The following is a 12,400-nucleotide window of genomic DNA, read 5'->3' as shown; positions in this document are numbered from 1 at the left end:
GGCTGCAAGAGACGCAGCAGCTGCCGCATCTTTCAAAACAGCAACACCAGAAGCAATTAAAGCCACTGAAGAAGCTGCGAAAACAGTCTCAGAGGCAGCAGAAGAAGCATTAAAAGCCTTATCAGCAGTCACAGCAGAAGAAACAGCTAAATTGCCAGTTGCAACAGTTTCGGCAATGGCCATGGCAGAGACAGTAGCAAGCATGGTGGACGCAACAGCAGTGACAGCAGGAACAGTAACAAAAGCCGCAGCAGCAAACAACACAGAAATGGTGACAGCAACAGCACAAGCAGCAGCAAAATCTGCAACAGCAGCAGCGAATGCAGCAAAAGCACTTAAAGGGACAGCCACAAATGCAGTAGCAACCACACCAAAGCCAAAAGATAATGCAACAGCAACAACAGCGGCGACAATAACTGGAGCAGCTAAAACAAAGGAAGCAGCAGTGGCAGGTTCGACAGCAGCCGCAGCAGCAGCGGCGGCAACAGCTTCAGCAGCTGCAGCAGCCGCCGGACCGGAAGCAGCAGCAGCAGCAGTAAAGGCGGCAGACGCTTCAAAGGCGGCAGCGAAGGCGGCCACATCACTTGCAAATGGTGAAATATCAGCGGAGGAGGCAGCGGCGGCGGCAAGAAACGCAGCTGAAGCGGCACGAGAAGCATCACTGGCGGCAATACAAGCAGCAGCACAAACAACGCCGGCATCAGCAGGAGTAAGAGCAGCACGAGTAGCAGCAGCAGCAGTGAAAGCGGCAGGGGCAGCGGAAACCGCAGCAGAAGCAGCAATGACGGCAGAGGCGTCGAATTCAACGCTTGAAATATTATCCGCCACTGCAAATGCCGCCGACACAGTGGTGGCGGAATCGGAAGAAGTGGCAGCAGACTTGCAGAAATTATTGTCGGACAAAGACACAACGGCAGCAGAGCGTGCATCCATAGGAGAGGCACTGTCGGTGGCAGAGATGGGCAAAGCAGCGGCGAAGGCAGTGCAATCGTCCATGTTGGCGGCATCGCAAAACCCATCCTCCCCGTGGTTGTCTCAACAGCACAGGCGGCAGCGGCAGGAGCAACAGCAGCAGCGTCGGGAGCAGGTGCAGCAGCATCGAGGGTTGCCAACGCAGCAGCAGCAGCAGCGGCGGTGACAGCAGCAGCAACAACAACAACAGCAGCAGCAGAAGGAGGCGTAGGAGGCGGAGTTGGAGGCGGATCAACAACAACAACGGCAGCTGCAATCAACAACAGATTCAGTCTCATTTCTGTCACAGTGGCCGTCATAGCTGCTTTCCTTCTATAGGGGGCAACATGTCAGGTTTGATGGACTCATAGTTTACAAAGATGTAGTTATTATTTAAATGTATCATTTTGCTTATCCAATTGATCACATGTATGTCCAAATTATGAATCTTCAATCATTTTTCTTTCTTCAAAGTCAGAGCAGGCAGATGAAACAAAGGAGAGGAAAGTGTTAACTCCTCCTCTAACTCGCGTGTACAGTGCTCAAAATTTTAATAATTACTTTCCTTAATCAGTAACCAACATGGCTGATATTTAATCTAAATGAATGCTATTTATGATTGTATTTATTGTGTGCATGTATGAGTCGGATTGTACATCAAGCGAACAGCAGTAAAATGACCTCTAGCTTAATTTAAGGTAAATTTATTGCACTTCCGGTGTGTGTGTGTGTGTGTGTGTGTGTGTGTGTGTGTGTGTGTGTGTGTGTGTGTGTGTGTGTGTGTGTGTGTGTGTGTGTGTGTGTGTGTGTGGTGTGCTCTAAAGATGTCACAACTATGTTCATCATTTAGAAGAGGTTCTCAATCGTGAAGGATTGATTGTATGAAATTATGTAAATAGCTTATTTAATAGTTTATTGTAATTGTTTGTGATTGTAAACCACTGTACTTACCACCTAATTTATGAAATAATATGTTCACTTCTCAATCAATAAATTAACCATAACTGAATTTCTTGACTCGTTCTGTTTCATTCCAACCCCTCGACGAGCAGTTCAAACACTGACACTTAATTGAAATTCCAACCTTTTCAAAATATGTCAATTTTGGAAAATTTGTATTTGAATATCTCACTCATCATATAGCTTCAATAAGGAGCTGAAACAAGATGATAGAGATTATATACATGCTACCAGACGGAGACGGATTTGATGATTGTCACTAACTTGAAGCTACTGAAGAAGAAACTAAAGGTTAAACTACAAATTAACCTTTTAATAGTCCAACACATCAAAAATCTTTTCTGCATAAATGCCACAAAGCATTTATTAAAATATCAGAACCAGAAACAGAAATGAGAGGGGCAGACTGTCAGACCCTGCTGCAGTAAAACAAGAGGTTTTCTAAAGGGACTCTGGTGCTCAGAAACACTACCACATGTGTCCACAGGGACCGCCAGAATCAACACAACATGAAAGTTTCTTGTGGTAGCTTTAACTAGAACAAACATGTTCATCTGGTGAAAACAGTTTTTTGGGGGGCGATGGATCTGCTTCTTAGGGTTGACAAATCCTCATTCAACAAGTATTCCTTAGAATATACTATTTGATATAATATATCAAATATGTGAGGCTTTTTTTTCTTTTTATAATGCATTTGCACATACACGTTCCACTCATGCACTCACCTACACTGCTGACATGACTGACTCCACACACCACTGTTAGATTAGGTTTTTCTTATATTTTGCCATTTGAATTAATACATAATTTGTTAAAACTTCTTGATTGTGTCTGTCTCGCCTTTTTGTCAAGGCCGCGCGGCCCGGTTTGTGACATACTGTAAGTATGTATTAGTACTTTATGTACTGGATATTTGTCAGGAGATTAATTGTCTCTAATGGCTGCTTTTAAATAAATACTTTATCTACCATATAATATATAAAGTATGTAATTATTTTTTTCCTTTCATTACACATGTGTTCTTACACATATAGATACTGTATATGTATGTATGTATTAGTACTTTATGTACTCGATATTTGTCAGGAGATTATTTGTCTTTATAGTAATAGTCATAATAATTGCTGCTTTCAAATAACTTCTTTCTTTCTGTCTGCTTGTTTCTTCATTTGTATATTTATTAATTTCTTCTTCATTGTATTGTTCTGGCCCATTACTGGTCAACAAGTCTCCCTTGTTTAATACATTTTCTGATCTATATAGGCTATGTTGTTCGACTCGCCACATCTGAAACTGTTTGCTCATTTCCTCCATTCCTCCCAGTGTTAGATAAGAAGAAATGAGCTGCCGATGTTCTGGCTGACTCCAACACATTCCTCTGAGGTGGTTGATTCATGACTGGTACAAATCGAGGCGTGGTGTTCGCAGTTGTTGCTTGCAAAGTAAATACCAACCAATTACCATTTCAATTCCCATTCCATGACGAAACACATAAAGTCGTTTGTACGGAGGCACACTCCCTTAACCCTCCCTGAAAATGGCATGTCTTCCTCACCCTTCATTAGAACTATTGTTTGAAATGTTCCTCTGCTCTAGAGAATTAAATAGGGCAGGAAGCAGAGCGAGGTTATTTGTGAAACGCCTTTCCCATTTAAAACCCCCACCTAGTGTTCCAGTGTGATGGTATAGTCTTCCACAGACTCAGCCTAGGCAATTAACGAGGCTAAATAAACACATCACTAAGCCTAATAGTGTTAACAATAAGGCTGCTCACACAACTACACACCCATGGAACAACCATGCCCTCAACACACACTCACTGTACACACACCCTCGAACCAGACACATTTAACCTTTTAACCTTAAGACCAGCAGGTCTGTCTATCTATCTATCTATCTATCTATCTATCTATCTATCTATCTATCTATCCATCCATCCATCCATCCATCCATCCATCCATCCATCCATCCATCATCCATCATCTATCTATCTATCTATCTATCTATCTATCTATCTATCTATCTATCTATCTATCTATCATCCATCCATCCATCATCCATCTATCTATCTATCATCCATCTATCTATCTATCTATCTATCTATCTATCTATCTATCTATCTATCTATCTATCTATCTATCTATCTATCCTCCATCCATATCTATCCATCCATCATCCATCCATCTATCTATCTATCTATCTATCTATCTATCTATCTATCTATCTATCTATCTATCTATCTATCTATCTATCTATCTATCTATGTGTTCTTGTTGTAATACACCCGCTGGCCGCTGGGGGCGCTGTCGCTGAAACAGAGCAGCCGGGGGGAGAACGCGACTTGTTCCGGGGAGAAGAAGAAGAAGAAGAAAGATGGCCGCAGCTACCGTCGTTTAGCTTCTGCAGGCTCGAAACATGCTGCGTTCTTCTCCATGTTTGTCTTCTTCTCTCCTCTTTCTCCTCCCCTTCATGTCCAAGCACTCCTCCTGTCTTTAGAGTGAGAGCTCACTCCCCGCAGAGTGTCTTTAGAGTGATTAATTGAGGAGGTTTAGAGTGTGTTTGTGCTGCTCGGGTCAGCTGGTCAGGTGAGTTTCCTACTCAGAGTTTCCTGCTCTCATGTCTGCAGGACTATGAAGCTATTGCTATTTATTTGTAAATCATGCACACAAATACAACTTTGCAAACTTATTTATGCATTAAAACTAAATTCATGCTGCTGTTTCTCATTAATTTCATTGTTATGTGTTGAAATCTGTGTGTTTAATGAGAAATATATGTGATAATAGTTTAATATGATCACACTCCAGGTCTATTTTTTAAACCCAAATGTTTATTCCCCCTTTATTCTAATGTTATACAGGCAACAACCCTATTTCCCCGCTGCGGGACTAATAAAGGATTATCTTATCTTATCTTATCTTAAGGCGTCCCACAAGGTTCCATCCTAGGTCCCCTTCTGTTCTCCTTGTACGAGCTTCCCCCTCGGCCAAATCATTTCATTGTTATGTTTTTCAATGAGAAATATCTATGATAATAGTTTAATATGTTACACTCCAGGTCTGTTTTTTAAACCCAAATGTTTATTCCCCCTTTATTCTAATGTTATACAGCCAGCAGTCCTAAGGCGTCCCACAAGGTTCCATCCTAGGTCCCCTTCTGTTCTCCTTGTACGCGCTTCCCCCTCGGCCAAATCGTTCCTAAACACAGCATTTGTGTGCTTAAATGTGTTGCTTATGACGCCTTTGTCTCCTCCAACTAGTCCAATCTAACCAGTCGAATGAAGTGAGTGTTGGAAAAAGGGAAAGTAGCAATAGTGTAAAATATACTCCGTTACAGGTATTCAAAATCTTGAAGTACGAAAGATAGAAGTTGTAATTATGCAGAACATAATTAGTGTTGTTTTATGCTGCTGTTTCTCATCAATTTCATTGTTATGTGTTGAAATCTGTGTGTTTAATGAGGAATATATGTGATAATAGTTTAATATGTTACACTCCAGGTCTATTTTTTAAACCCAAATGTTTATTCCCCCTTTATTCTAATGTTATACAGGCAACAACCCTATTTCCCCGCTGCGGGATGTGTCCCACAAGGTTCCATCCTAGGTCCCCTTCTGTTCTCCTTGTACGCGCGCTTCCCCCTCGGCCAAATCGTTCCTAAACACAGCATTTGTGTGCTTAAATGTGTTGCTTATGACTCTGTTAAAGGTATTCAAAATCTTGAAGTACGAAAGATAGAAGTTGTAATTATGCAGAACATAATTAGTGTTGTTTTAATGTGTGAGCGTCATTTGCGGTTCATTTATTAGAATTCTCTCTGACTTCCTGTCTGCGGCTCTGAGCTCCAAACCCATCGGTTCCTACTGAAAATGAAATCGTTAAAAACACTAAACAAATATATAGTTTCATTTTTTAAAATAAGTTGCACTAATTCCCTTTAACAGCTGATCACTGTAGTTTTTATCAAACAAACTAGTGACTTTGTTTGGGACTATTTTCAGCAGCGGATTAATCCACATTTGGAGCTCTAGTGAGTATTTGTATGTGAGATTCAGTCAAAATAAACAACACTGTTTGAGTTCATGGTGATGAAGGAACAACAGTGAGGCTCATTGATGTGTTTTAACGGAGCTCTATGAAATAATACACAAACAATAGTTGTTAGAAGACACATTCACTGTTGGTTTGAGTCTGAAGAAATGTTGGAGCATCTCTCCATGTTTAGGAAATGCAGGTAAATGTACAGTTTTCTTATATATATATATATATATATGTGTGTGTGTGTGTATTCTCTTTCTCGGCACAGAGAGGATTGTGGGAACCGGTCGTCATGGCGGCTCCGGTGAACATCCAGACTCCCAGTAAGACCTGGGAGCTGAGTCTGTACGAGCTTCACAGAAGCCCTCAGGTAAACGTTTGTGTTTGTGTTTGATTCATTTTATATTTTGTCTCCCGGCAAGGACTTTGATTGACAGATGGTTCATCCAATCACCTGCAAAGCGTGTTTTTGAAAGTGCCTGCTCTTAAACACACAGTTAAAGTGTGTCAGGTTATGGAAATCAGCTAAATATGATTTTTAGGATCCTCCTTTAACACGATTCGCTCCATAAATTCATCACGTTTGTTAGTTTTAATGATCAGCTCAACATGAAGAAGGAGATGAAATGTTGCACTTTCAAGGGGACAGTGAGAGAGAAAATGTCCTCACAGATATGATAATAAGTGTGTGTGTGTCTGTGTGTCTTTGTGTGTGTTCAGGAGGCGATCATGGACGGGACGGAGGTGGCGGTGTCCCCTCGCTCTCTGCACAGCGAGCTGATGTGTCCCATCTGTCTGGACATGCTGAAGAACACCATGACGACCAAAGAGTGTCTGCACCGCTTCTGCTCCGACTGCATCGTCACCGCGCTGCGTTCAGGGTCAGCAGCGACTCGCCGTCATTTGCACTTTTGTATTAATCCGTTGTTCCGTCAACAGAAATGTAAAATGATCAGATCACCACCAGAGACCAAGGCAACATCTTCAACTTGCTTGTTGTCAATATCAATATACTACTAAACATCTAATAATAATTTGTGGATCATTTATTTCATAGAAGTAGAATTAAAAAAAGCCAGCTTCTTGTAGAAACTTAAATTTAGTTTTTTAAGGTGATATAAAATTATAAAAATTAAATAAATGAAATACCATCAGATTGTCCGTTGGCCCCGACACTATATTTAATTGACAGATTTTTGGGCATCTGTTACTTTTATTTCATTTAAGCTTTATTTTTAAATGCAGTTTATTTAAAAGCACATATTCTGACCGGAATACTTTGAAAATACTTTTTTTAACCATCTGTTCATTGATTTTAAAGAGCGGTATAGAAATACAGCGAAACAAAAAACTAATGTTCAGGAAAAGAGACAACATTGGCGGTAACAGAAAATAGGAAAAGTTACATCATTTATCACATAAGTCGCGAGCTAAGATAAGATAATAATCACGAAGGAATTTCATGTGCCAGAGTTTAATTAATGATTACAACAGAAGAATAACAAAAAACAATAGAAAAAAAACATATATGAACAACAATTATTGAGTGTAAAATATATAATACTGAGACCGTTGCAAAATTAAACACAATAGTAGAAAGTGAGAGAGAGAGAGAGAGCGAGAGAGAGGTAAAAAAAACAACAGCAAAGATTAAATAGAATTCAAACAATCATTGGAGAACACAAATGACCGTTAACTAACTAACTAGTCTCCCTCCCTCCCACCAGGAACAAAGAGTGTCCAACCTGCAGGAAGAAGCTCGTCTCCCGGCGTTCGCTGCGCCGAGACTCCAACTTCGACGCTCTGATCTCCAAGATCTACCCGAGCCGGGACGAGTACGAGGCCCACCAGCGCCGCGTCCTGGAGCGCCTCAACCGGCTGCACAACAAGGAGGCGCTGAGCTCCAGCATCGAGGAGGGGCTCCGACAGCAGGCCCGCTACAGGTCAGAGGGCTGGGGGGGATGGGGGAGGTGATACGCGGGGACGCACATCACCGTGATGTAACATTGTGACCTCATAAAGTTACTGAAGTGAAGGAGAAAATTCAATGGAGCTGTTTCAGGAGCTCAGGAGCTTCTGAGGGGGAGGGTAACTCATTTTAGGAGTGGACTTCAGGTTTTACACTCTACGGACCTTTTACATGTACAAAATATATATAACACACTAAAGGAGAGGGAAAAAGTGGAAAGGCATAATAGGGACACTTCAGTACATTTTAAAACTGTTAAACCAGTTTTGTGGTTCTCTCGGCCGTCAGGAACCACCGGGTGAAGAAGCCGGCCCAGGAGAGCGACAACACCACCTTCAGCGGCGGGGAAGACAACGGCGACGCCCGCTCGCACCTGTCTCATGACTCCGCCCCCTCACACGCCCCTCTGCCCCCGGGTCAGACCCCCTCGGAGGCCGGGCCGAGCCGCAAGCGTCCGCGGGCGTCGGACGAGGGCTCGGGCCCCGAGGCGGACAGCGGCAGCCCCACCCCCGCTGAGGCGCCACAAGGAGGGGCCGGGCTCGGAGATCGAGCTGGTGTTCAGGCCGCACCCGGAGCTGGTCCAGGCCGAGGACTACAATCAGACCAGGTGAGACCGGATCACATTCCATCTTAAAGGGCCAGTTCACCCAAACACGGACAAAATAGTTTGAGGTCAAAACTTCAGAATACAGAAATGTAACTATCGATAGATTCAACATTTTACTAATAAGACTGCAGCATTTACTACAAACATTACCAAGGCTTTGTAAAAAAAAAAAAATTGTCCCTAATATTTATTTATTAACTCCATTTATATGATGCATGTCGGGTTGTATTTTAGTACATTTTAATAAAAAGTAATGAGAATGAGCCTCTTTAAATGCAGTTAGTGTGCAAGTCCTTGACATACATCTCATCTTAAATGGCATTTTACAAATATCTTCTAATACAATGTCTTTTTCTGAGAATCAGTAGATGTTTTTAGCAGCAGAATCAAAAGAATCCAAACTGTTTGAGTCTACAGTGAACCTTACATACTTATGTGTAGCTGCTTCATTCATCTGTAGGAATCCAAGCTCAGAAAATACCCATAAAACAGTCCACAGGTTAATTAGTATCAATAATTGCTGCTTTTGACACCTGAAACCTTCATGATGTTTTAAGAATGTTCTTTATACTAAGAATTCAGTTTACATCAGTCATTCATTTCTTTATATTTGGACTTTGCAGACACATCAGGTTGTCATTCCGTGTTCAGTAGTTCAGCTCTCCTTAAAGCAGGAGAACAGTAAATGTTCTTCCTTCTGCAGATATGTGAAGACGACCGCCAACGCCACGGTGGACCATCTGTCTAAGTACCTGGCTCTGCGCATCGCCCTGGAGGACAGACAGACCAACGGAGAGACGGAGGACAGAGGACGCGAGGAGGGAGGACGCGAGGAGAAAGGAGAGAACGGAGGAACGGCAGGAGGAGGAGGAGGAGGAGGAGACGGGTCAAATCTGAGGAGCATCAGTGAGAAACAGTACACCATCTACATCATGACGAGAGGAGGACAGTTCTCTGTGAGTCAAAGAACAGCAGAGTTTAAAGAGCAAGCTCACGTTTAGTCTGGAGTTCAGCAGCAAAGTGAGGAACTGAATCTCTGAACGTGTCAAACGATTCCATTCAACATTTATATTTGTAGAGAAATCAGGCTGATTCTGAACTCGGGTAACATTTAGGCATAAGTTGGTTTTGTATCAATACCAGAGCTGAAACTCACCATTCTATTCATTGTGTATTTGGTTGGAGAAAACAAACCTGTTGGAGACGTTCCTGTCTCAGGAGGACAAAAAAGTTCCTCACGATAACATAAAAGATTCTGGAGAGGACACCAAAGTGTCTCAAGATATTGGAAAAAGTTGGTCAAAATAATGCAAAACAATTCTCAAGAGATCGTAAAAATGTTAAGAGAGGACACTAAAGTGTCGGGGGCAGAGACGTTTCTGTGGAGAACACCAAAGTCTCTCAAGATATTGTCAAAGGTTTTCCCAAATAATAGAAAAGTTTCACAGGAGAATGCAAAAAATCTCAGAATCACAAAAGCTTTGCGAGACGATGCAAAAGTATCTGGAGATATTGCTAACGTTTCTCCAAAGATTAAGATATTTATCTGAGGAATGCAAAGGTTTTTTTCCCAAAAGGTGTTTCTTGAGAGAATGCAAACAGTTCTTGAGACGCTCATGTCTCTCTGGAGATCACAAAGGTTCTCTGGAGCACCTAAATCTCAGAGGATATCCTTTTCATCTCTCATACATTTTTAACTTTACTTTCAGGGTTTTTTCTCCGTATGTTACCCCTTCCCCTGTCTCAGTCATCATAGTTGTCCTTCTACAACGGGCCTAATAGGCTGTCGGAGAACACAGATCCAGAATAACATCAGTTTGTTCTGTGCAACACCATAAAGTTTTATCAGTGCAGGTTTTGACATGTACGTCCAATAGCATTTCCTCGCGGTGCTCCAGAAGCAATGCACCGTTTCTCCACTGCTCTTCTGATTATTTTAATGTTGCCGTCCCTTCTGTTTCCTCTTTCCTTCCTCCCTTCTCCTCCTCCCCCCTCTTTCCTCCCCTCTCCTCCTCCCAGACGCTGAACGGCTCTCTGACTCTGGAGTTGGTCAACGAGAAATACTGGAAGGTGAGGAAGCCTCTGGAGCTTTTCTACGCTCCAACCAAGGACCAACAGCAACAACCGGCACAACCTCCTCCTCCTCCTCCTCCTCCTCCACCACCTCCTCCTCCTCCACAGCAGCAGCAGCAGCAGCAGAAGACTCCTCCCCCACAGCGGGAGGGGTGAGGGGGAGGCAGCTCTCCTTCTGAAGGTCATAGTTCACCGCCTGTTATCAGCGTATGTTTTTACCGGCATTAAGATTTGATTACGTTCTGGAGGCTGTGATTTCTGGAGGAGGATTTATCAGGAAGAAGAAGAAAACAAATCACTAAATCCCAGCGGTGCTCTGGTGACCGAGCAGCCTCCGTATGAAGATCACGTCTGATACTCAGATTTGGGATCGTAAAGAACCCCCCGCGGCTCCTGGACCTGCAGATTTCAACACGTTTTCCTTGTTTCCAGTCAGTCTGAATATCTTATTGCTTATCAATACTTCACGGCTGAAGACGCTGTGCAAAGACGACACAGATGGACATTTGAAATGTTTTTTTAGTAAAATTCATGTTTCTGCTTCGTTTCCAAATAGGATCGATTCTCAAATACATACTTTTCTTCTCAAATTTAACACTTTTTTTTTTTTCCTCCTAGCAACTGAAAATGAAATACTAAAATTGGTATTGAGGTCATAACTCTGTCGGTCTGTTGTAGTTAAAATTATAGAGCCTAAATTTAAAATTCAATTCACAGTATTTATTCACATTTTCTTTGTCAGAATGATAAAACACTAAGCAACTTTTTTGGCCGCAGTAATTCAAATTGTCCCTTTTTCAACATTTCAATAACTCGCTCGACTTTTCGAAGGTTTTGGATCTCTGAGACTTTAGGTGTCCACTTTCTCCACTTTTTAGTTGTAAAAACAAACTTTTCTGTCGTATTTTCTTTCAGTAATTTGATTTGAATTAATCTATTTATGAAGTCTTTGCATAATTTAATACCCAAGCACATGACTGAAGCTCTTTGCTGCTTTCCTGCTCTTATGTTTGATTAATCTTTGATTCTGCCTTATGAGAACTAAACCTTTGTTGTTGCAATGACACTCAGCTGTAACATACTGAAGCTTAAAGACTCAAACATTCATTCCTTAATCTTGCAAAAAGACTTTTTTTCAAACTGCTTATCCTGTTAAGGCCTGGAGCTTATCCCAGCATGCACTGGGGTGGGACAAGACTACACATTTTAGGAGCAATATTTTAGATGGTTTAAAGGGATGTCAGGCTTTTATTCCTTCAATGTTTAACTGAAGATCTTCTCAGATCAGGTTCCTTTAACCCGTCGTCTACATTTTACTATGACGTAGTTTTCATTCTACACCTTTAAGATGTAGCTGTTCCACCCTCCCTTTATTGCTTTAAACATTAACGTTTGCATGAGTTTATTAACCATCCACAGGGGTTTCTCTTAAAGCCATATTTATCACTTCTCCATTCTCAACTCTTTCATTTCCATCTGTAAGCACTTTATATATTTCCTGCAGCCATATAAGTTTCCTAGCTTACCTCACTTTTTATGGAATATTTGTATATTAAGAATGCAATATTTCCTTTTTCTTCTGTCGTATAATTAAACTCTTGTCAGCCATGCAGCACAATAAACTTTAAAACAATAAAAACATTTGTGTGAAGTGAGATTTGTTTTAAACGGATGTTCTGATTCAGTTTACAAACAGTTGACATCAAGATTTTGTATTAATCCGTTCCGTCTTTTCATTATTTGCTTTTGCACGAGTTCTGCTGGTCTTGTGTCCAAAGTATGCATTTTGTTTAACAGTAATTT

General features: G+C 41.6%; 1 protein-coding gene across 1 annotated transcript; it reads left to right on the top strand.

The window, feature by feature from the left end:
• Positions 1-4,234: 4,234 nt before the first annotated feature.
• Positions 4,235-12,222, top strand: LOC129096888 (E3 ubiquitin-protein ligase RING2-A-like). The gene is given in 8 exon segments (XM_054605575.1): positions 4,235-4,496; positions 6,217-6,318; positions 6,669-6,829; positions 7,676-7,891; positions 8,206-8,455; positions 8,457-8,524; positions 9,228-9,480; positions 10,544-12,222. Coding segments are annotated over 7 exon segments (1,236 nt in total). The 5' UTR covers positions 4,235-4,496; positions 6,217-6,240; the 3' UTR covers positions 10,754-12,222.
• The last annotated feature ends 178 nt before the right edge of the window (positions 12,223-12,400 follow it).

Source organism: Anoplopoma fimbria, chromosome 10 (assembly GCF_027596085.1).
Source record: "Anoplopoma fimbria isolate UVic2021 breed Golden Eagle Sablefish chromosome 10, Afim_UVic_2022, whole genome shotgun sequence".
In the NCBI taxonomy this organism is placed as follows: Eukaryota; Metazoa; Chordata; class Actinopteri; order Perciformes; family Anoplopomatidae; genus Anoplopoma; species Anoplopoma fimbria.
This window is presented reverse-complemented; position numbering and strand designations above follow the sequence as displayed.